This window comes from Hyla sarda, chromosome 4, assembly GCF_029499605.1.
Source record: "Hyla sarda isolate aHylSar1 chromosome 4, aHylSar1.hap1, whole genome shotgun sequence".
NCBI classification, from domain to species: Eukaryota; Metazoa; Chordata; class Amphibia; order Anura; family Hylidae; genus Hyla; species Hyla sarda.
Window position 1 is genome coordinate 189,946,342 of NC_079192.1, and position 26,196 is coordinate 189,972,537.

The 26,196-nt window shown below is 44.3% G+C and overlaps 1 protein-coding gene across 2 annotated transcripts in view; it reads left to right on the forward strand.

Moving 5' to 3' along the window:
• The window catches only part of SMO (smoothened, frizzled class receptor), a 47,728-nt gene that overhangs the window by 13,196 nt on the left and 8,336 nt on the right, over positions 1–26,196 (forward strand). For both annotated transcript variants that reach the window (XM_056569327.1, XM_056569328.1), the window contains exons 2-7: positions 12,327–12,532; positions 16,139–16,348; positions 16,680–16,852; positions 18,312–18,531; positions 23,634–23,757; positions 24,831–24,923. In XM_056569327.1, the coding sequence (XP_056425302.1) occupies positions 12,327–12,532; positions 16,139–16,348; positions 16,680–16,852; positions 18,312–18,531; positions 23,634–23,757; positions 24,831–24,923 (1,026 nt within the window). The remainder of the gene's footprint in view (positions 1–12,326; positions 12,533–16,138; positions 16,349–16,679; positions 16,853–18,311; positions 18,532–23,633; positions 23,758–24,830; positions 24,924–26,196) is intronic.

Here is a 26,196-nt window from a genome sequence, read left to right on the forward strand (position 1 = left end):
CATGAGGCATATCCATTGAGTATTAAGGATAAATGGGAGGCGGATGTGGGTCCCATGTTGGATGAGCAGTGGACATAGATTATGACCCCGCGGCTTGCAGTGTCAGAGGCCCACCAGGTGTCCCAAATCTTTCTACTACATCGGGTGTATCGTACTCCTGCCTTTTTACGTAGGATTGAAGTGCGGCCGGATTCCTGCTGTCCCCGTTGTTCCTTGCCCAATGCTCACTTGCTTTGTGTGATGTGGGACTGTACTCATCTTATACAATTTGGGAATGATGTGGGACAATTGATTAGGCGGGTGTATGGTTGTCCGTTCAGCTTATCTGCCTTGACATGTGTACTGGGATATTTGGAGGGGTTGGATGAGGATGGTGGCTTGTACATAGGTATAAGTAGGATTTTACACCAAGCGTGTAAACTGATTGCACAGCATTGGTTGCGGGCCTTTAATTATAAAATTAAATCATATTATTAGATTGGAAAAATGTGTGTATCTTAAAAGAAAAGTTATACTTGAATTTGAGTCCATTTGGGGGCCTTGGATTGATACCCCTGGTTTGCCATCCACTTATTTGAGGAGAACTCCTATGGAGGTGTTTTTTGGGGGGGGGGGTCTAGCCGTATCTAGGGATCGACCAATATCGTTTTTTTAGGGCCGATACGATAATCGGTGGAGGTTAGGGCCGATAGCCGATAACTTATACCGATATTCCGGTATAAGTTATCGGCTATTTATCCCCCCGCGACACCGCTGCAGATCATTGATTTAAAGCTTTAACCCCTTAAGGACACATGACGTTCTCATACGTCTCCATTTCCGAGTCCTTAAGGACACATGACGTATGAGAACGTCATGTGTTTTACCGGCCCCCCGCAACCATCTGGAGCGGAGCCGGTCCCCGATGCCTGCTGAAATCGTTCAGCAGGCATCGGGGCATATCGCCCAGGGGGGTCATTATGACCCCCCATGTCGGCGATGGCCGCAGATCGCTGGACAATTCAGTCCAGCGATCTGCGGCGGATTCCGGGTCAATCGGGTCTCCAGTGACCCGGAATTACAGGCTGTTCGGGGCCGTCTCCGACGGCCCCGAACAGCCAGAGCCAGCAGGGGTGAGGTGGCACTGGTGCCACCTCACGATCGCCCTGATTTGTCGGCCGGATTACCGGCCGACCAATCAGGGCGCCTGCTGCGGGTGTCACTCCCGCAACCCGCTCCGCCCCTCTTCCGGAGGACGTGAGCGGGTGCGGGACGTGCACCCCGGGTGCTGGGGACCCCGATCCCCGGCGCCCCTGTTGGGATCGGGGCCCCAGGAGCAGCGGCGGCGGCGGAGACGACGAGGGACTGACCTGGTGCAGCGAGGATCGTTGGAGGTGAGTGACAGCCTCCTGCTGTTGCTTAGCAACAGCTCCCAGCATGCAAAAAGGGCATGCTGGGAGCTGTAGTTATGCAACAGCAGGAGGCAGACCACCACAACTCCCAGCATGCCCTTATGGGCATGCTGGGACTTGTAGTTTTGCAACAGCTGGAGGCACATTCTTTCTATGGAAAAGTGTACCTTCAGCTGTTGTGTAACTACAACTCCCAGCTTGCACAATCAGCTAAAGTGCATGCTGGGAGTTGTAGTGGTGCATCTGGTGGTTGCATAACTACAACTCCCAGCATGCCCGTTGGCTGTCGGTGACTGCTGAGAGTTGTAGTTTTGCAACAGCTGAAGGCACACTGAGTTAAGTAGCAAACCAGTGTGTCTCCAGCTGTTGCATAACTACAATCCCCAGCATCCCCAGCCAAAGTAGTATGCCTCCAGCTGTTGCATAACTACAACACCCAGCATGCCCTTCCGCTGTCCGTACATGCTGGGGGTTGTAGCTTTTGCAACAGCTGAAGGCACACTGGTTGCAAAACACTGAGTTTGTTACCAAACTCTGTGTTTCACAACCAGTGTGCCTCCAGCTGTTGCAAAACTACAACTCCCAGCATGCACTGATAGACCGTACATGCTGGGAGTTGTAGTTTTGCAACAGCTGGATGTTCCCCCCCCAATGTGAACGTACAGGGTACACTCACATGGGCGGAGGATTACAGTAAGTATCCGGCTGCAAGTTTGAGGTGCGGCAAAATTTCTGCCGCAGCTCAAACTGCCAGCGAGAAACTACTGTGAACCCCCCGCCGGTGTGACTGTACCCTAAAAACACTACACTAACACACAATAAAATAAAAAGTAAAAAACTCTACATATACACATACCCCTACACAGCCCCCCTCCCCTCCCCAATAAAAATGAAAAACGTCTGGTACGCCACTGTTTCCAAAACGGAGCCTCCAGCGGTTGCAAAACTACAACTCCCAGCATGCACTGATAGACCGTACATGCTGGGAGTTGTAGTTTTGCACTGATTCCCCCCCAATGTGAACGTACAGGGTACACTCACATGGGCGGAGGATTACAGTAAGTATCCGGCTGCAAGTTTGAGCTGCGTCAAATTTTCTGCCGTAGCTCAAACTGCCAGCGAGAAACTACTGTGAACCCCCCGCCCGTGCGACTGTACCCTAAAAACACTATACTACACTAACACAAAATAAAATAAAAAGTAAAAAACACTACATATACACATACCCCTATACAACCCCCCTCCCCAATAAAAATGAAAAACGTCTGGTACGCCACTGTTTCCAAAACGGAGCCTCCAGCTGTTGCAAAACAACTACTCCCAGTATTGCCAGATAGCCGTTGACTGTCCAGGCATGCTGGGAGTTTTACAACAGCTGGAGGCACCCTGTTTGGGAATCACTGGCGTAGAATACCCCTATGTCCACCCCTATGCAAGTCCCTCAAATGCGCATGGCGCTCTCACTTTGGAGCCCTGTCATATTTCAAGGCAACAGTTTAGGGCCACATATGGGGTATCGCCGTACTCGGGAGAAATTGGGCTTCAAATTTTGGGGGGTATTTTCTGCTATTACCCTTTTAAAAAATGTAAAATTTTTGGGAAAACAAGCATTTTAGGTAAAAAAAAATATATTTTTTTTTACATATGCAAAAGTCGTGAAACACCTGTAGGGTATTAAGGTTCAAATTACCCCTTGTTACGTTCCCCGAGGGGTCTAGTTTCCAAAATGGTATGCCATGTGTTTTTTTTTTTGCTGTCCTGGCACCATAGGGGCTTCCTAAATGCGGCATGCCCCCAGAGCAAAATTCGCTTTCAAAAAGCCAAATGTGACTCCTTCTCTTCTGAGACCTGTAGTGCGCCAGCAGAGCACTTTTCACCCCCATGCGAGGTGTTTTCTGTATCGGGAGAAATTGGGCTTCAAATTTTGGGGGGTATTTTCTGCTATTACCCTTTTTAAAAATGTAAAATTTTTGGGAAACCAAGCATTTTAGGTAAAAAAAATATATATTTTTTTTACATATGCAAAAGTCGTGAATCACCTGTAGGGTATTAAGGTTCACTTTACCCCTTGTTACGTTCCCTGAGGGGTCTAGTTTCCAAAATGGTATGCCATGTGTTTTTTTTTGCTGTCCTGGCACCATAGGGGCTTCCTAAATGCGGCATGCCCCCCAAAAACCATTTGTCGCTCCTTCCCTTCTGAGCCCTCTACTGCGCCCACCGAACAATTAACATAGACATATGAGGTATGTGCTTACTCGAGAGAAATTGGGTTTCAAATACAAGTAAAAATTTTCTCCTTTTTATCCCTTGCAAAAATTCAAAAATTGGGTCTACAAGAACATGCGAGTGTAAAAAATGAAGATTTTGAATTTTCTCCTTCACTTTGCTGCTATTCCTGTGAAACACCTAAAGGGTTAATACACTTACTGAATGTTTTTTTGAATACTTTAGGGGGTGTAGTTTTTATAATGAGGTCTTTTATGGGGTATTTCTAATATGAAGACCCTTCAAATCCACTTCAAAACTGAACTGGTCCCTGAAAAATAGTGAGTTTGAAAATTTTGTGAAAAATTTCAAAATTGCTACTGAACTTTGAAGCCCTCTGGTGTCTTCCAAAAGTAAAAACTCATAAATTTTATGATGCAAACATAAAGTAGACATATTGTATATGTGAACCCCAAAAAAATATATTTTGAATATCCATTTTCCTTACAAGCAGAGAGCTTCAAAGTTAGAAAAATGCAAAATTTTCATTTTTTTCATCAAATTTTGGGATTTTTCACCAAGAAAGGATGCAAGTTACCATAAAATTTTACCACTAAGTTAAAGTAGAATATGTCACGAAAAAACAATCTCGGAATCAGACTGATATCTAAAAGCATTCCAGAGTTATTAATGTTTAAAGTGACAGTGGTCAGAATTGCAAAAAACGCTCCGGTCCTTAAGGTATAAAATGGCCTGGTCCTTAAGGGGTTAAATCAATGCACTGCAGTGGCTTTTGCGGTGCCATAGACCGCCACCCGCTACTCTCCCCCTGCCTGTCCGGGGGTCCTGAGTCCTATCACCGCCACCCCTGCACCGCTTCCCCCACCGCTGCACCATGTCGCACCCCCACATCCAGATGTAGGGGTCCACTCTACATCTGGCTCCGGTGGCGTCCTCCTGAGCTGTCACTGTGCGCACTGACGTTGACGTCACGTCGCGCAAGTCACGTCACTCGTCATTGTGCACAGCGTAACGCAGGACGCAGCAGGAGCCAGAAGTAGCGTGGGCCCCAGGAACAGGTAATAATAAAACCGGGGATGGGGGAGGCAATGGGGCCGGGGCGGTGCGGTGGGGGGGTGCGGTGCGGCGGGTCGGGGGTGCGGTCGCTGTGCGGCTTGTCGGGGGGGGGGGCGGTCGCAGTGCGGGGGGGCGGGGCATTATCGGCTTTGAGGGGAATTTATCAATCAGTTCATAGAGCACATTATTTACAGGATTTCTGACAGCCATACGACAAATTTATCAAAGTATCGCACAGCACTTGCTAAATTTGTGGTGCGGCAAGATCATTTCAGAGAAGCTCCAGTTGAGAACACAGCTAGCTAGTATATGAGGAGCCGGAAAATGCTTTACCTTGCCATATGCCTTTGTTTTATTGTTTTTATGGCAAAAATAGCTTTGCCTGTATTACTTTATAGTAAGTATAGGCATCAAAGTGAAAAAAAAGGAACAAATATGTACTCCATTTTTACATGAATTTTAAAGCCCTTTTGCAATTTCCAACAACATGCTGCCTGTTTAGATGCTTTTGTAAGGCTGGTCAGACTTGGATTGGTTTAGAGACTACAAGAGGGCATGTGCACCCAATTTGTTACTTTTACAGTAAAAAAGAGGGTAAACTGTATGATAAAGTCCCCTTATTATCTAGAGCTGCTTCTTATCATTTATACAAACTTCTGATGTGTCACACAGACAAGCCTGAATTAGTGAGGGTTTGGGCAGTGGTCAGCTTGGCGCTGGGCGTGGCTTGGCGCTTGCCGGAGATGGCCGCTTGATCGGGGAGCTCCGTGCACTTCAGGCGACTAACAGCGACTTTTAGCCCACTCAGCTTTCTAATTTGGCTGACACCCACACCTGCCGACTCGCTATGTCTTCCAGGTCCCGCAGGAGGACGAAACCGGGCAATAAGGTCCGCAAGCTCACGGACTTTTACACGCACTCTGATCCCTGAGGAACCCAAGATGGCGTTGGCGTGCGCTCCCTTGCAGGCCCTGCCTCGCCTGCATCTCAAGACCTGCTTCTCGCTGCTGGGGACCGGCGGCGGAGCGCATCTGTGCCACCCTCACCTCTCTTACCTAATCCGGCGGAGGTTTTGCTGGACTCGAGAACCTCTGATAACCAGAAGCGGCACTCGGGCGGCGGTACCTCGCGGTCTTCTGTCGCTACTCCATCCTCCGGAAGTCCAGTGAAACAACGGCAGCGCTTGCATGGTGAGGACGTGCTGATTCCTGAGACTGAGGTGAGCGACTCCATATGTGGAGTGGCGGATTGCCTGGCAAATCAACCCTCCTCCAATGCTCTGGTCACTGAGTTGACCTCGAAGAATATGCTCCTGGCACTTCATCAATCCATCCACTGTGATGTGGTGCGACTGCTCCACCCTGTGCGAGAGGACCTAGCTGAGGTCCAGTCCAGAATCACCCATGTTGAGTCGAAGATGGGGGAGCTGGTGCCCTCACACAATGAGCTGGTGGATGCCCATTATGAATTAGAGGATGAGGTGGCATCCATTAGAACCAAGATCGCAGACCTTGAAGACCGGTCATGCCGGAATAATATCAAGTTCCGTGGTATCCCAGAGACTGTGGCACCCTCTGCTCTTAAACAATATCTGCAGGACATTATTCAGTTAGTCCTTCCACACTGCACTTCTGTGGACCGGGACATGATCATTGACAGGGCACATAGGGTCCCCAGGCCAAAACACCTGGCAGAAGATGTGCCTTGAGATGTCCTAGCCAGGATACATTATTTTCATGTTAAGGAGGAGTTAATGGCTGCTGCAAGAAAGGGATTCTATCCGCTGTACTTAGGGTGCATTCACATCACTTTTTCTTCATACAGTCACCGGATACGGGAGCGTTAAGTTTTGACACTCCACATCTCCTTCATTTGAATGAGCCAACCTGGGTCAGATAGTGACTCTGGTCAGCTCATTTTTGCCCCGTATCCAATTTTGCGGCCAGACTGAAAACTGTAGCATACCACAGTTTTTAGTCCGACCACAAAACCCGATATAGGGGACAAATGAGCTGACACAAACGAGTTTTGACACTTCCTAGCCAGATCCAGTAACTATAAATAAAAAGTTACTACCTCTGAGTTACAAAAGGAGTTGTCCAACAACAAGAAAACAGAGGGGTAAGATGTCTGATTGTGGGGTGTCTGGCCGGTGGGACTTTATAAAGAAGGGGTATTGCCATCTTAGCGGGTCTTCTTTTTGAGCCTTTTTGACACTTTTTAAAGGGGCACTCTGGTGCTGTTTATAGATGCATTGTTGCATTCATGGCATGCTCACTGTTTATGGCTCCTGGGGATTCATGGCATGCTCACTGCTCAGGGGGCCTCAATCACCAGGATCTCTTCGCTGTGGCCACAGCAATGGTGGGGATAGCGGTCCTCTTTGCACAGCACCCAGTTTTGTCAATGGGAATAACGATTGGCCATTGCAACCAGGCTGTACGGGCCCACATCTATCAGACATTTATGGCATATACTGTGGACATGCCATAATGCCACTAATGGGAATACTCATTTAATACTGTACACAGTCAAGCACTTCCTACTTCTCCTTTCCCCTGTGCCTTAGCTCCTTGGTTCCACAGCCAGTCTCCCAGACAGGTATAGCACTTTAAATACTAGTAGTAAAATGATCCCTAAAAATACATTCACAATAATACTTCAGTTACTCAGGTCTCTCGATAGGATAAGAACAATGCTCAACAGCGTGTTTAATGCCTGTGTAAAGGTAGCCTATACTGCAAGAACAAGAAATATAGAATAGCTTTGTAGACGTATCCACTTAAAAGGGGTACTCCGGTGAAAAACTTTTTTTTTTTTTTAAATCAACTGGTGCCAGAAAGCTAAACAGATTTGTAAATTACTTCTATTAAAAAAATCTTAATCCTTCCTGTACTTATTAGCTGCTGAATACTACAGTGGAAATTATTTTCCGTTTGAAACACAAAGCTGTCTGCTGACATCACGAGCACAGTGCTCTCTGCTGACATCTCTGCCCATTTTTAGGAACTGTCCAGGGTAAAAGGAAATCCCCACAGCAAACATATGCTGTTCTGGACAGTTCATAAAATGGACAGAGATGTCAGCAGAGAGCACTGTGCTCATGATGTCAGCAGACAGTTCTGTGTTTCAAAAAGAAAATAATTTCCGCTGTAGTATTCAGCAGCTAATAAGTACAGGAAGGAATAAGATTTTTTAATAGAAGTAATTTACAAATCTGTTTAACTTTCTGGCACCAGTTGATAAAAAAAAAAAAAAAAAAATTACGTTTTTCACCGGAGTACCTCTTTAAACTAAATTCAAAAACACAGAAGCAACACTGAAATAGTAGCACACCAAAATTATAATGATAAACGAATCTTTATTATACGTATTCTGTAAACATTACAAATATTGCACTGGTCTCCTTCCACAAGTGCAATATTTGTAATGTTTACAGAATACGTGTTGTATAATAAAGATTTGTTTATCATTATAATTCTGGTGTGCTGCTATTCCAGTGTTGTTTTTGTGTTTTTGAATTTGGTTTCTTTATCACTGAGTAGCACCTGTATTTTATGGGGTTTTGTGTGGATTGAGCCCCCCTCCTTCTTTTTCTATAGTTGATATCCATTAAACTGACGCCATATTAGTCTAGGGGTGACAAATGCATTAAAGAGTACCTGTCATCAAACCATATTTTCTAAACTAACTCAGATTATATTCCCTAACTACTCCTAACACCCCTCCTACACTTAAAACATTTTTCCAAGCTGTAAAAAACTCTGTATCATACCTTTCCCCGGTCTGTGTCAGGAACTGTCCAGAGCAGCATAGGTTTGCTATGGGGATTTTCTCCTGCTCTGGACAGTTCCTGTTATGGGCATCAGGTGTCAGCAGAGAGCACTGTGGACAAGACAAAAAATAAATTCAAAAAGAAAATAATTTCCTCTGTAGCATACAGCTGCTAAAAAGTATTGGAAAGGTAAAGATGTTTTAATAGAAGTAATTTACAAATCTGTTTAACTTTCTGGCACCAGTTGATTTAAAAAAAAAAAGTTTTCCACCGGAGTACCCCTTTAATGAAAAAGCTTACAATTTATCTGTCAAATGAACCCCATATTAGTCACTACTCTTACCCTTAGGCATCCCTCCCTTTTAAAATATGCAGGGGAACATTTTGTGTAAACCCAAAGCGTCATCTTATGAATTTAGAGTCTGGCCATCTTGGCTTTGGTCGAGATGCCATCAGTATACGGCTTCTCGGCTGATACCCTGGTTAACGCCTAGGTTGAAGCAGGGTGCATTTGTGTCCCCTTAGTAGCTTCGACGAAAAGGGGCATAGAACCTGGATCCTTGCAGGTGCCTTTTGGCCCGGATGTGAAGGGTTGGTTTGTTGGGGGGCCTCTCTCCTGTTGGAGAAGGGCTTAGCGATAGACCACATCCTTTGTGCATGTTTTTTTTAGTGTGACACGCTTGCACTTTTTCTTGCATTTTGGGTGATAGAGAGCACTTGTCTCGGCTATTAAAAAAAATAAAATGACCTCTGCAATGGTCACAGTCAATAGGACAGCTTCAGTTTGTTGTTGCCTGTCTCTATGGGGCTTGCTGTTAGGCACATCTCTGAATGCTGTGAAACATAGTGCAGGCACGATGGCTGCCCCATAATAATGTACAAAAATGTAATAAAAAAATTACAAATCAGAAAATAGAAACAAAATAACTTTTTTTAGTGTCTGGCACTAATCGGTAAAAATCAGGATAATTCGTTCCCTTTGAAGAGAAACTGACAGGCTGTTTACCTGCACTAAACTGAGTATACTGGGTAATAGTGCGGTTGAACCGCATTAATCTGAGTGGTCACTTACTATAATTGGTCCGTAGTGGCAAACTTCTGGCCGTTTAATCCCCTATTGCTATTGTGCTTCTCTGCACGATGGAGGTGGGGAGCTGGCTTGCTGTGCTTCCCTGTTTCCTCAATATGCATATTCTCTATTCTTCCCCTTAAATATTAAACAGGGCTCAAGTCCTGCAGGAACGCGTAGGAACTGAGTTCCTGCACTTTTTCCACAGCAGGAGCCCTGAAGGACCAGCCCTTGAGTGGAAATCTTGGGTGAGTTCCTGCACTGACACATGAGTGCTTTGCTCTTGTAGCAGAGTGCAAGCGCCACTGCAACTCTACATCTGACTTGTGTAGCAAGGCAGAGGCGCCTGCACTCTGCTACAAGAGCAAAGCACTCATGCGCCAGCAGTCTTACATCCCAGTAATGTGAGTGAAGAAGTTACCATATTCATTACAGAGGCTGGCATAGCAAGGCATATTGAGGAGGCAGGGAAGCACGGCGAGCCAGCTCCTTTCCTCCTATGCTCAGAGAAGCGCTATAGTAAAAAGGGTTAAAATGGACAGAACTTTGCCACTACAGGACCAATTAAAGTCAGCTTAATGCTGTTCACCCACACTATAACCCTGTATATTGGGTTTAGTGCATGTGATCATCAGTTTCCCTTTAAGGATATGTTCACATGTACAGGACCTGCTTGCATATTTTCTCCTGCTGATTTTACCACCCATTTACTTCAGTAGGTAGCAAAATCAGCTGCGCAAAATATGCAGCAGGTTCTGTACATGTGAATGTACCCTAAAAGGGTTTTCCAGGTTTTCACAACATATTGAAAGCCTATTCTTAGGTTATGTCCTCCATAATATATCGGGGGGTGATGACAGCTGTTTGTCCAAGCAGCAGCTCTGGCATATACACAGTGAAGAAAGCTGGCTGCATTCTCTGTTTAGTGTCCTGCAATAACCCAGCATGACTACTACACAGCGAATGGAGCTGTTTGGGGGGACAGGTGATTACATGGGTGCCAAGTGTCAGCCTCCCCAATCTGATATTTTAATATTGGTGACCTATTCTATGAGGATTGGCCATCAATATGTTGGGACCAGACAACCCTTTTATCTAAGGACTTATTTTTGTAATACTTGGCAGGCCAAATGTTAGTTGTTAAATGATCTGCTGCCTAAGATGATTTTATATTCCATATACCCATAAACTAGCTGCTTGATATGCCCCTTTGGAACAACTACTGCATATCTCCCTTCTGACATCCCAATGCCAGTGTGGGCTTGCTTTGGAGAAAATAATTTAATAAAACGGGCTTCGCTCTAGATTTTTTTTTTTTAAATGGTTTTGGTGCATGGTCTGTATTAAAGTGAAATGTTTAACTCTAAGGCTATGTTCACACGGCAGAATTTCTGCCTGGAATTCTGCATCAGAATTCTGCATGAGTTTATAGCCAATTCACTTTAAAGGACAACTGCAGCCAAAAAACATTTATCCCCTATCCACAGGATAGGGGATAAGTTTTTGATTGTGGGGGTCACCCGCGATTTCCTGATTGGGGCCCCCACATTAGTGCTCAGTGTGAGCACTAATGCGTGTAGCATCGACCTGAGAGGTCGACGGTTACGCCCCCTCCCCATACAGTTCTATGGAAGAGGCGGGGAGGCACTATCAGCCCCCGCTATCAGACACTTATCCCCTATCCTGTGGATAGAGGATAAGTGTTATATGGCTGCAGATTTCCTTTAATTTAATTCCTGCAGCCCAAATTCTGCAGCAAAAATTCTGGCTATAAATGCATGCAGAATTCCATGCAGAAATTCTGGCGTGTGAACATAGTATATGTTCACACCTCTGAATTTTTGGTGCGGAATTCCACATTGGAATTCTGCACTGAGATTTCGTAGCAGCAGAGTCCGGTTTAATTCAATGGGATTCTCTTGCGCTGCCGGTGCCCGCAGTCTTTAGAATGTCTGCACGGAGATTTTCTGTGCGGACATTCCGAGGTGTGAACATAGCCTAAAAGTGTCTAAATGTTTTACACCAATTCTATTTTGGCTTATAATGTGCCACTTTTCGGTGCCAAAACAATGTCTAGTCAGATTTGTAAATAAGGCTTAAACATTAGACAAGCGTGGCACACTGTCATGTATGTAAGCAGGTAAAAAAATACAGAATTTTGTCATTGAAATGGAACACCTAACATACCCATATGCATTTTACTCCACTATTTATTTTTCTACTGGAATGTACCCAAGTATATAGACATAGGGGGGGATTCATCAATCTATATAGAGTCATTTTAGGTGTATTTTCTTGTGCAAAATCTTGCGCAAGGATATTTCCTGCGTTCTTTTTGTGCGTCTTTTTTGGTGGAACTTTTTCTAAAGATGTCACCCTTCAGGTGTACCGTGGAGCCGTTTTTTTTCTGATAGACATGAATTTATTAACTGTGTCTTTTATTTTTGCACAAAAAAAAAGTGTCATTTTCTTGCGCAAATATACACCAGCTCCGAGCACACGTACAAGTCTGCCTTGTATTTTTTTCAAGAGCTGAGATGGGCTGGATTCTATTACTGCAAATGATTCACAGAGACCCGTGCGCAAGTTTAGTAAATTTTGCGCAGGTTAATGACAAATACACGCAGCAGAAAGGGGTAAAAAAGCTCTACCATACACGGATGTTGATGAATCCCCCCCATAGAGTGGTTAAATGTCTGCATATGAAATGTGTATGTAGCATAATGTAGACTATTGTATTTACACTGAACTATCCATTAGTGTATACTGTATATGTTTAATGAAATCTAAACTTGTTTTTGTTTGTCAGGGTTACGGAATGCTCCCCGCTGCTGGGAGGCGATACAACCCCTGCTGTGTGCTGTGTACATGCCAAAGTGTGAGGCTGGCAAAGTAGAGCTGCCAAGTCAAGGCTTGTGTCTGGCTACACGTGGCCCTTGCGCTATTGTAGAGCGGGAGAGGGGCTGGCCGGATTTTCTGAAGTGCTCCACAGATCGGTTCCCCGAGGGTTGTCCGGTAAGCAGTTGCAGAGCTTCTACTTAAACCCTTTTTTCTAAATATGTATGTTCCCCCCAAAAATGAAATTGTAAAAAAAACAGTTAAAAAACAAAACATAAAGTACAAAGAAAAGGAAATGACACAATGGCCATATCAGATAACAGCAGCAATACTATAGTATATAAAACTGCTCTAAGACACGGGATATATTTAAAATTTGTCTAAAAGAAAAACTGTCTTTTTTTCCGTAGCAAGCAGTTAGAGTTCAGCTTTAAATTTATATAACAAAATACAAAATGAAAGCTGAGCTCAGATTGGGTGGTTTTCTTATAGACAGTTTTAACATGAAAAGTGTGCAAAATAGCTCTCCTCCAGAAGGATGAAAACTCTGTTCAGTGCCACTTATAAGTCAGTGTCCTTTCCTGAGGTGCCTATAGATGGGTGTATTTAGTCTGATAACCAAGTCCACTTCCAATTATCTTTGCAGGATCTTACTTGCAGTGAAGACTACGAAGACAGACTACCTACCTATAAGTGGCACTAGAGAGACCATTTTCTTCCTCATAGAGTAAAGATATTTTGCAAAGCTAATCACAGAGTCCATTGCCCAAAAGATGCCCTAGTTGCTGTGTCTTCACTTAAAGAATCAGTACCTTTTGTGTGGCACTTCATGAAAACATCCTCTTTATTACAGGGTTATTGTCTCCTTATAAAATATTGCTTGGAACTGGACCATGCTGTGCTTTTTTTGCATTGCATTAATAGAACACAGCACTAGATCAGACCCCTTACTGACAGTGAAGTGATCCCGTCTAGGCTTATCCTAGGAAAATGTCATCATTATTTAAAGGGAATCTGTCAGCTTTTTATTTGCCAGTCAAGTGTCAAAGATGTAAAGCCTAGCTGCTCTAATTCCCCAGCCTGGCACACCACCTCACTTGCCTATATCTCTAGAGAGACCTCAAATATATATAGAAGGGGCTGGGAGGTGAGGGCAAGTGATTAGTTTTGCCAGGCTGTGGTACTTAAAGGGGTTATCCAAGAAAAATACTTTTTTTTTTTATATATCAACTGGCTCCAGAAAGTTAAACAGATTTGTAAATTACTTCTATAAAAAAATCTTAATCCTTTCAGTACTTATGAGCTGCTGAAGTATAGTTGTTCTTTTCTGTCTAAATGCTCTCTGATGACACGTGTCTTGGGAACTATCCAGAGTAGAAGCAAATCCCCATAGCAAACCTCTTCTACTCTGTGCAGTTCCCGAGACAAGCAGAGATGTCAGAAGAGAGCACTGTTGCCAGACCGAAAAGAACAACTCAACTTCAGCAGCTGATAATTATTGTAAGGATGAAGATTTTTTAATAGGAGTAATTTACAAATCTGTTTAACTTTCTGGAGCCAGTTGAGATATATATATTAGGGATCGACCGATATCGTTTTTTTAGGGCCGATACCGATAATCAGTGCAGGTTAGGGCCGATAGCCGATAACTTATACCGATATTTCGGTATAAGTTATCGGCTATTTAACCCCCTGCGACACTGCTGCAGATCATTGATTTAAAGCGGGTGCTTTAAATCAATGATCTGCAGTGGCTTTTGCGGGGCCATAGGCCGCTGCCGCAGCCACCCGCTTCTCTCCCCTACCTGCCAGGGTGCTCCGGGCCATCCATCCATCGTTCCTGTAGTGTCCGGGGGCGTTCCGGGTGGAGGGTGGTCCGGTCCGGGCTGTCCTTCTTCTCCGGCGGGCCTCTTCTCCACTCCGGGCAGGCTCCGGCCTAGTACGCTGCATAGACGTCGCTGCGCAGTGACGCCCGTGCGCAGCGACGCACCTGACGTCACGGCGTAGCGGCGTCTATGCATACTAGGCCGGAGCCTGCCCGGAGTGGAGAAGAGGCCCGCCGGAGAAGAAGGACAGCCCGGACCGGACCACCCTCCACCCGGAACGCCCCCGGACACTACATGAAGGAAGGATGGCCTGGACCACCCCCATTACGGGTAAGTTTAATTTTTTTATTCACTCGGAGGGTGGGGGAGGGGCCCGACCGGTATAGCGGTATGGGAAAAAATCCATACCGGTATACCGCCTAGCATCACGGTGGGGGGGGGCGACGCGGTGCGGTGGGTCGGAGGTGCGGTGCGGCGGGTCGAGGGGGTGGCGGTCGCGGTGCGGGGGGCGGGGCATTATCGGCTTATCGGCAAGATAATTGCCGATACCGATAATGCTCAAAATCGTGATTATCGGCCGATAATATCGGCCATACCGATAATCGGTCGATCCCTAATATATATATATATATATATATATTGTTACGCCGAGCGCTCCGGGTCCCCGCTCCTCCCCGGAGCGCTCGCTACACTCTCCTCACTGCAGCGCTCCGGTCAGATCCACTGACCCGGGGCGCTGCGATACTGCCTCCAGCCGGGATGCGATTCGCGATGCGGGTAGCGCCCGCTCGCGATGCGCACCCCGGCTCCCGTACCTGACTCGCTCTCCGTCGGTCCTGTCCCGGCGCGCGCGGCCCCGCTCCTTAGGGCGCGCGCGCGCCGGGTCTTTGCGATTTAAAGGGCCACTGCGCCGCTGATTGGCGCAGTGGTTCCAATTAGTCTGATCACCTGTGCACTTCCCTATATCACCTCACTTCCCTTGCACTTCCTTGCCGGATCTTGTTGCCATCGTGCCAGTGAAAGCGTTTCCTTGTGTGTTCCTAGCCTGTGTTCCAGACCTCCTGCCGTTGCCCCTGACTACGATCCTTGCTGCCTGCCCCGACCTTCTGCTACGTCCGACCTTGCTTCTGTCTACTCCCTTGTACCGCGCCTATCTTCAGCAGCCAGAGAGGTGAGCCGTTGCTAGTGGATACGACCTGGTCACTACCGCCGCAGCAAGACCATCCCGCTTTGCGGCGGGCTCTGGTGAAAACCAGTAGTGACTTAGAACCGATCCACTAGCACGGTCCACGCCAATCCCTCTCCGGCACAGAGGATCCACTACCTGCCAGCCGGCATCGTGACATATATATATATATATATATATATATATATATATATATATTATATAAAGTTTTTCCTGGCATACCCCTTTAAGTAGCTCGACACCACATCCTTGACACATTGCTGAGGAAAAAAAAGAGTTTAGAAACTAGTCCAGGAATTGCACAGCTTGTTTTTGTACCTGAACAGCTATCCAACAATGTGTACAGCTCTTTTCAGCAAATAGATTTAGCAGATTCCATTTAATATAATTCGCTATTTAATACATCTTTAAGATCACTATTTAAGATGGGCATAATACTTTAACATAAGCATGGACAGCATTCTTTTCGTTTGTTAGCCTGTTTTTATCTTCTATACCCCAACCAAAGGGAAACATTAAAATGTTTCCCACATTAGAAAGTATTATATTTAAAGGGGCCTCTAAAAATATGTAACTAAAGCTGTAGGAGTCATTTCCATTTTTTTTAGTCTCAGTTGAACATACAGTAGACTAACCACCTTTCTTTGCTAATTTACCTACTGATTTTTATTCCTAAAATCTTTGTTCCATTAAATGGTAGTCAGTGCTAGTGTAACACTGCGTATCTGTGTGTATGTGTCTGCTTAAATGCCACTGTTCCCTTGTTTGCAGAACGAGGTGCAAAACATCAAGTTCAACAGCTCAGGTCGTTGTGAAGCACCACTGGTCCGCACTGACAATCCTAAGAGTTGGTATGAAGACGTGGAAGGTTGTGGTATTCAGTGTGAGAACCCCCTGTTTACTCCAAAGGAGCATCAAGAGATGCATGTCTACATCGCCATATTCAGCTCGGTCACTATATTTTTCACCTTCTTCACTCTGGTAAGCTGGTGGGCAATGGAGCACACTGCTTGTTTAAGGGCATGGGTGCAACACAGCTGCTTTTTATTGTGTACATTAGGGTATATTTACAATGCATTCAGGTGAAGACGTTTGCCGCATGCACCAGGAATGCTCCCAAATATATGACAAAACATAGCCACAGACCCTAATTTTCCTATTAAAAATCAAGAGTTGGGCTGGTATAAATTGTACTGAAAATGCAAGCAGGCATTAGCCATGTTTTAGATGACCAAATTTCTTTTACACAATGCAGTCATTGGTTGTTTGAGAAACTTTTTTTTATTAAATTCCTTTTTTTTTTTTTTGCCAGGCTACATTTCTTTCAGATTGGAAAAATTCCAACCGATACCCCGCTGTTATCCTTTTTTACGTCAATGCCTGTTTCTTCATGGGCAGCATTGGGTGGCTAGCTCAATTCATGGATGGTGCCCGGAAAGAAATTGTTTGTCGAGGAGATGGCACCATGAGACTTGGAGAACCCACGTAAGCTTTGTTAATTTTGTAATCTTTTAATGTCTCGTTGAGAATGACAGAAATCGCTGGATGGCAGTGACTGCCTCAAAAGTTTGTGCAACTAAATGTAAAGTCCAGGCCAGTTCTATTAGTTTGTTTTTCGATATGATTCTCTTGAACCACAATTCTAAAGCGGTGTCCAATTTTTTCTAGTTTATTTTCAGTCACTTTTTATTCGTTATTACTTTTGTCAGTTGAACATTATTTCAGGGAGCATTGTGGGGTTTTCTATCTATAACAGACGGATACCAACAGTTTTGTCCACATCTGTACAGTGGTCCCTCAACATACGATGTTGAGGGATCCGTGCAATGTAAAGTACAGGACAGTGGTCTACAACCTGCGGACCTCCAGATGTTGCAAAACTACAACACCCAGCATTCCCGGACAGCCGTTGGCTGTCCGGGCATGCTGGGAGTTGTAGTTTTGCAACATCTGGAGGTCCGCAGGTTGATGACCACTGGTATTGTAGGTTATACTCTCGTGTCCCCGCCGCTCCGGACCGTCACTGCCCTTCACCGCAGCCCTGGATGTCGCCCTCCATCGGTGTCACCACGTCCCTGGGGTGTCCCCGACGCTCCGGCAAGGCCTCTGCTTCCCCGGCATCCTCGCTCTCCGACGACTCATCACGTCGCTAAGCACGCCTCTCCTATTGGATGACGGGACGGTGTGCGCAGCGACGTGATGACGACGATGGAGAGCGCCGACAATTCAGGGGATCCCGAAGAGGACGCGCCGGAGCCCCAAGGACAGGTAAGTGATCGTGAGCGGACCACACGGGGCACCGTAAACGGCTATCCGGTGGAAGCTGAAGCAGTCTGCGCTGTCGGATAGCCGTTTATGCGATGGCCCCAACATACAAAAGCATCGTATGTTGATGTTGCCTTCAACATGCGATGGCCTCTGAGAGGCCATCGTTTGTTGAAATGATCGTATGTCAGGGCCATCGTAGGTCGGGGGGGGGGTCACTGTACATTTCTCTTCCTTATGCCACATCATGACAACTTAATATATTTGACCCCATTTACAATTATTGTTAGTTATACCCTCCATACTGCATTCCTCTCAGTGAGTCTCCCCCAGCATCTTGCTTTTTTTCCTAGTAGTTTTTATTTTTATCGTGAATAAGATGTGATGTAATATTTCCCTGTGTAGTGGTCAGAGCGGATCAGCATCATAGCTTGCAGGAGATAAGAGAGTGGGTAGGTACTAAGAAAGCTGAAGAGCAATATTCTGTTTTCTAATCTAATTCTTGTTGTTTCTTGGATTACACATCCTGTCTATGTATTCGCCGCTAATGCTTACATTGTTATTGCGGTTATATGACCATTTACAGCCTCATGTGATCAAATGATACTTTTATGTGAGTGAAGAATGGGGCATAAGTGTAGAAGCGGATGCTCATATTCATTTCTGCTTTTTTTTCCAGATCAAATGAAACGCTTTCCTGTGTCATTATATTTGTCATTGTCTACTACTCCATGATGTCAGGGGTGATCTGGTTTGTCATGCTCACATATGCTTGGCACACATCCTTCAAAGCCCTGGGCACCACTCACCAGCCACTTTCTGGCAGGACCTCATACTTCCATTTGATCACCTGGTCCATTCCCTTTGTGCTGACTGTGGCTATCCTGGCAGTTGCTCAGGTAAGAAGACTGGGTAGTGCAAATACAAGTATATTAAAAGGGTTTGTCCTGGAATAGATAAAGGCATCCACATTTTTCTCTGTAGGACAGTACTGCAATACTAGAGCACTTGGTTGAGAGTTGTTATTGGAAATAAGCAGGCTTTTTTATTATGCCATTTACTTGAATTTCCAGTGTACTTAACAAATGTTGTATTTTTATCTTCTCCACCTGCATTTTAATCCAGGCAGCTTTTTGTTCCGTGCCAGCTCCCTTTCCTGTCTTGGCCAATATGTGACACCTTATATAAGCTCAGGGGGCTTTTCATAATGCAGCCCTGCTGTTCTAGTCAAGCCTCCTGAGGTAAATGTGTGACGTATCAGCTCCAAAGGGAGGGGGAGCAAGCAGAGACTGCTGGGATGACATGCAGGAGGAAAAGACAGGGATACACAACCTCTGGGAAGAAGTAAATACACTCACTGGGAATCACACAAAGGTTTTCTATTTTTAAATACAAGTATGTGTTAGGATTCGGCTAGCTGGATGTGGATCCTCTGTGTCAGAGAGGGATTGGCGTGGACCGTGTCGGTGGACCGGTTCTAGGTTGCTACTGGTTTTCACCAGAGCCCGCCGCAAAGCGGGATGGTCTTGCTGCGGCGGTAGCAACCAGGTCGTATCCACCGGCAACGGCTCAACCTCGCTGACTGCTGAGAAGGCGTGGGACAGAAGGACTAGACAGAGGCAAGGTCAGACGTAGCAGAAAGTCGGGGCAGGCGGCAAGGTTCGTAGTCAATGACGATAGCAAGAGATCTGGTACACAGGCTTTGGCCAACACTAAACACTTTCTCTGGCACAAGGCAACAAGATCCGGCCAGGAAGGGAAGGGGAAGTGAGGTTATATAGACAGGGAGCAGGTGGAAGCTAGTTAGACTGATTGGGCCAGGCACCAATCATTGGTGCACTGGCCCTTTAAATCTTAGAGAGCTGGCGCGCGCGCGCCCTAAGGAGCGGAGCCGCGCACGCCAGGACGTGACAGCCGGGGACTGGGACAGGTGAGTGACTTGGGATGCGATTCGCGAGCGGGCGCGTCCCGCTATGCAAATCGCATCCCCGCCGGCAGTGTCACTGCAGCGCTCCCGGTCAGCGGGTCTGACCGGGGCGCTGCAGAGAGAGGAACGCCGCGAGCACTCCGGGGAGGAGCAGGGACCCGGAGCGCTCGGTGTAACAGTATGTGACACAATAAAACGTGCATTTTTATCTCCCTGGAATACCTCTTTAAAGGGAACCAATCATTAGATATTACCCTATATAGCGCTGCCCCCAGGGATGGTTCGGATATGAACTTCTAAACTAGTCACCGCCGTGCCCGCTTTGCCAAGCGTTATATAGGGTAAAATCTGCTGACTTGTTCCCTTTAAACTGAAGACAGAAGTGGGTCCAGCAGGATTAAGCATTCAAAAAGTTTACAGACCCTTTTCACATTTTTTTATGGCCTTGTGCTAAAATGAAATAAATAAAATGTCCCCATCAATCTCCACTCAATACCCCATATTGACAAATTGAAAACAAAAGTTTAGAAAATTTAGAAAATGTATTAAATAGGAATAACTAACAATTTTACATGGACAAAAGTATTATGACCCTTTTGACACTTGAAAATTTGGCTCTGGGACCTCCCATTTCTCTTGATCATCTTTCCGATGTAAAATTGGATAAATATCAGAGCGGAGGATACAAATATAACACCTTCTACACACCTGTGGGTGTATGCAATAAGAGCAATGGCTCACAAAATAACGAATACAAAATATGACTACAGCAAATACATGCAGGGCTCTCAATAAATATACAATGTAAAGTGCTGTCTCTGTAAAACATGCATAAAAGTGCAACAGTACAAATCAATCCATGATAAAGTGCCAAATAGAAATGAGAGCTAGCCCCAAACTGAAATGTAAACTAACCATATAGTGAAAGACAAATGCTACAGTGACTAAGGAGATCCGCACTAAAGATACAACCTGGAACCCCCTGTGAAAGGACCTGCATGTAGAGTGGAATAAGGGTATAGAAAACCGCCACCATTTCATCATGATTTGGAAAGACACATCCCTGTCTATATAAGGTCTCATAGCTGACAATGCATATCAGAGCAAAAACCAAGTCATGAGGTGGAAAGAACTGTCTGTAGAGCTCAGATAGGGTGGTGTGGAGGCAAAGATCTGGAGAAGGGTACAAAAATAAATACTGCTACATTTAAAGTTCTCAAGAGCACAGTGGCCTCCATAATTCTTAAGTGGAAAACAACTAGAACTCTTCCTCAAACTGGCCACCCCACCAGGGGAGGATGAACCTAATAGTCAAGCTGGCTAAGCGCCAAAGATCATGTGCCAACCATCACTGCAGCACTCCACCAATCTGGGCTTTACAGCAGAATGGGCCAGAAAAAAAGCCTCTCCTCAGTAAATGACACAAGAAAGATTTCTAACTCAAAAAGACTGGAGCCTGAATAGCTTCAACTAAATACTGAGTAAAGGGTCTGAATACTTATGTCAATGTAGTATATTTGTTTTTCCTTTTTACAATAAATTAGAAAAGATTTGTAACATTCCTCAACATAACAAAAGATAAAAAATAAAAATAAAAAAGGAAAGTGTTTCTGCTGCTCAGTGCACATTACAGAAGTTCTGTAGCGGAATTTTCTCGCGTTTCCAGATTCCTCCCAGAAGAGCCCAGTAGGTAATAAGACTTTGAATTGGAAGGGTTTATTTCCTAGCTGATACGCACTACCCGGAATCGAGGTTAATTCTACTTAAAATGAACCTAATTTCCAGGTAACGCTGATCCGCTGACGGTATTCAGCCAGGTCCTTTCTTTATATTTTCCATTACTTTTGAATCCAACTTCTGGCTTCGGCTAAAAGAAATCTGAACTTAATAGGCTGTGGTAAATAGTGGGCAGCATTTGGCTGATACATCCACAGTGCAAAGAGGGGAATGTTGATTTCCAGGGGCTATAATGACCTTTTTTTGACTAATATTTATGAAGCCCACTATGCTTTAGAGGAAATGCAATCTCCAATACATTTTATTAACATTTGGCAAAGGATTATCAAGCTGCCAGAAAACAGAACTGTCTGGTTTTGTCCTTAACAACCAATCACAGCTCAGCTTTAATTTCCAAACAAGCTGTGATTGGTTGTTATGGGAAAAGACACAGTTTTGGTTTCTGGCAGATTGATGAACTTAGACCAAAGGGAAGTGGTTGGTGCTTTGTGTGTTTGCTTTGGAACAGTTAAGTGTTAGTGTAAATTCTTGCAGGTATTGTAATGCTTGTTTTTGGCATGCATAACAATGTCTTTTTAATGAATTTTCATTGCGCTTTAAAGCACCACAAAACTTCAAATAACAATGAATCCAATCTAAGGCTACATTCACACCACGTTTTGTACATACGGGTGCCGGATCCGGTGGGGGGAGGCAAACCGGGCGCTCCCGTACCCCAGCCGGATCAGCCCATGACTCCATTTACTTTAATGATCCGACTGGAGTCAAACGGTGACTCCTGACGGCTCAGTTTTGACCCCTATGCGGTTTTGGACCGGACCTAAAACCGTAGTATACTACAATATTAGGTCCAGTCAGGAAACCGCATACGGGTCAAAACTGAGCCGACCGGAGTCACCGTTTGACTCCGGTCGGATCATTAAAGTAAATGGAGTCACGGGCTGATCCGGCCGGGGTACGGGAGCGCCCGGTTTGCCCCTCCCCCGCCAGATCCGGCACCCGTATGTACAAAACGTGGTGTGAATGCAGCCTAAGTCTTAAGAATGACTATTTTTAAGTCCTTTATTGAGCTGTAAAACAGCTGTTTGTTGGGGCAGCTCCTACACTTTTTTTTTTTTTTGTCAGATAATTTTTTTAGGTATTTTTTAGGTACATTTTTTAGTATTAGGATAGTATAATGGTGTTTCAAAGTATTTTCAGATTTCTTTACTTTTAAACATTTTATATATATATATATATATAATATATATATATAAAGTGTACAAACTATTAACTCCTACACTTTTTTTGTCCGTTACAGTTTCATAGCTTCCAACGTGTACTTCACAAATTGGCCACAAGGTGGCATTTTAGAACCATCTTTTACAAATAAACACAATGGCCGACATTTATCATTGTAGGTGTAAGTGCAGCATTTTTCTACACCTTTTTTTGTGTGTGCGCTGGTAATGTGTAGGAGAACCAAATTTATTAAATGGTCACAGATCATTTCATAAATTTTGTGCAGGTCACATTTTCTGAAATTTCTCTCTTCACATACACCAAAAAGTTAAGTCTGGGCTGGTGTAGTTTTAGAGACTTTTCAGTGGCTTTGTGCCTTTTTTGCGCCTTTTCACAAAAAGGCGCAGTTCATAAAACAGGGTTTACTTGCACCTCTTGGTTTACACATTTCTGCTGATTTTGAGTTGCAATCCACTGATTTTGGCAATACACATGATATAGAAGTCACGTGTATTGCCAAAATCAGTGGATTGCAACTCAAAATCAGCAGAAATGTGTAAACCAAAAGGCTCAAGTAAACCCTGCTTGCGCCTTTTTTGCACCTTTTCTAGACACAAAAAACAGTCTAAAGTCAAAGATAAATGTCGGCCAATGTATTAGGCATCATCTACATAGCCATATAAAGGATGTTTACTGCATGCATCCTCAATAAAGCCCCCCATGAGATTTTGGTTATGAGATAGAGAAAAATATGGCATGCTCGGACGCATGTTGTATTACTGTGTACACGTATGCCTCTGTGCATACCACATTGCCATGTGTATGAAGCCTTGAGGCCACAGTGTTCAATACTATAAAATGCTAGAATTAAGGGGTTTATACAGAATTACAAAAACTGAGCTACTTTCTTCATAAAACAATGCCATCCCTGTCCTCAGTCTGTGTGCAGTATTACAACTTTGTTCCATTCACTTCAATACCACAACCTGAGGACAGGGTGATGCTGTTTTTGGAAGAAATTAGCTTTGTTTTTGTAATCCTGGATAACCCTTTTAGTAAAAAAATAAATAAAATATAAAGACTGCACTTGTGATATATTTGTTTGTGTCTTAACAGGTGGATGGTGACTCTGTGAGCGGTATTTGCTTTGTGGGATACAAAAACTACAGGTATAGAGCTGGCTTTGTCTTGGCTCCAATCGGAATTGTTCTGATTGTTGGAGGTTACTTCCTTATCCGAGGTGAGCATATGGAAAGCTGCTGCGAAAAACTATAGAAATAATGTGCAGGAAAACCTGTGTGCCAGTTTAAGAAGTTTTACAAAGATTCCAGGAAGCTTTTTGTGCACTGTCCAGTTTATTTATTTTCTTTTGCTTTTCTTTCTTTCTTTTGCCCACTTTCACGTGGCAGTATTAAAGGGGACAACAATTTTTTTTTAAATCAACTGGTGCCAGAAAGTTAAACAGATTTGTAAATTACTTCTATATAAAAATCCAGTACTTATCAGCTGCTGTATGCTCCACAGGAAGTTCTTTTTTATTTATTTTCTGTCTGACCACAGTGCTCTCTGCTGACACCCCTGACCATGTCAGGAACTGTCCAGAGCAGGAGAAAATCCCCATAGCAAACCTCTCCTGCTCTGGACAGTTCCTGACACAGGCAGAGGTATCAGCAGAGAGCACTGTGGTCAGACAGAAAAGAAATTCAAACAAAAAAGAACTTCCTGTGGAGCATACAGCAGCTGATTAGTACTGGAAGTATTAAGATTTTTAAATAAAAGTTATTTACAAATCTGTTTAACTTTCTGGCACCAGTTGATTAGAAAAAAATTGATTTCCATTGGAGTACCCCTTTAAGGGCAGGGCCTACATGGGGCTCATTCGCAGTGTATTTCACGATGAAGATGCATCGACTGCAGTCACAGAGAGACTGTAGAGTGAGGTTCTGGCTGCAGCTGGGTAGCTCTGTGTGTTTGCTTATAGTGGCAGATTTCCTACTGTAGAAATCTGACACACAGAGCTACCCGGCTGGAGCCAGGAGCTGCGCCCGGCTGTCTGCGCATCCGCAGTGTGAAATATGCTCCATATGCAACCCATGTGACCCAGCCCTAAGGGAAGATGACTCAAAGACTTCTATTCTTCTATTCACTGTTTGGTTGAAATGCCTGTAATCTTAGTTGGACAAAAGATAAACTATAAACATCTCAAATAACATGCGATTCAGGCTTTTTAATAGCCTTGTAGCTGTCAGTCTCCAAATAGATCTTTGTAGTAATGAAGGTTTCCGGTTTACTGAATATACATTTCTCATCTAGGTGTAATGACGCTGTTCTCCATCAAAAGCAATCACCCTGGATTACTTAGTGAGAAAGCAGCCAGTAAAATCAATGAGACCATGCTGCGGCTAGGTAACACTTTTCCATTGCTATTCAATTAATATAAAGTCATTTTGTCATTTCTTTGCTGGGATGTGGTGTCATGCAGAGAATACACATTATAAGCTAAAGAATCCATTTAAAAAGGAAGTAGGTCATTGTTCATACCTCTTTTGGTGTGCACATTTGGTGCATACACAGATCGGTAGCCAATAATGGGTCCTGCATATGGCAAAAAGTGTTTTCGGACAATATATGGACAGTATACTGTTTTTCTGTTCTTATTGGAAAGTGTAGTCAGCTGTGATCTCCAATAAGAGAGTATCGGAGAAAAACAAATTTACATATTTTTAAAATTTGGAGTTTGTGTCCTGTCTATGGACTGTGGGAGAGCTTTATCAAAGCCTGTAGAGAATGTGGCCTATGAAAAAGGAAAAAAGCAATCTGATTGACTAGGACAGCCTATTTTCTTGCATTGACACCAAGGACTTCATGTACGTGAATCACCCCCACCCCGTGCTGTAAAGTGTAGCATAGGCTTCATTGAGTGAAGTTTTTGTCTCTTCATTTGAAAAGAATTCTAATACAGAACTATGGAGGTTTTCCTGTACAATACATAGCCTGGCAAGGTAGTGAAGTTTCTTATAAGATGCACATTTTGCTGTCCCTTGTATGAATCTATGACTACTGTCTGTTCCTCCTGTTGTAACAGTTTGTCCACTCTATAAAACCTTAAAACCCGGGATCTGTGCCAGGTAAATTAGACTTATTGTTTGTAGCAAATGACCAGTGTAGATTGACTCTCCATATGTTAACATTTAAAATGCACTTGAATGCACTGATCCCTGTTAAGCGGGCTTTGGTAATCCTGTACACATTCATGTAAGTCTCATAATGTAGATGTAATGCTGATATGCTCTACTGGGATTAGAATGTTAAGCTATCAAATACATTTGAGTAAAAATATACAAACACATGGCTGGAATAATGGTCCCAAACTACCTACAAAAGGAGATGAAGAGGGTGGTAATGTTACTATAAAATAATGTTCATTTTTGGTGATGGGTTTATCTGTCATTACCTTACCTATGCTTACCTTGGTGATGTCATGGAGAAATATGCACGGTTTATGACCCCATCAGCACAAGCACAGGGGTGTCATGTAATTTCCTTAGTTGTCTGCATAAAGAAATGTTCAGTCTGCAAGATTTTAATTTACTAACAAAGGGAACATGTCATGTTAAAAATGCAGTATAATCTGCACACAGCATAGAACAGGAGGAGCATAGCAGTGCAAGACGGTATT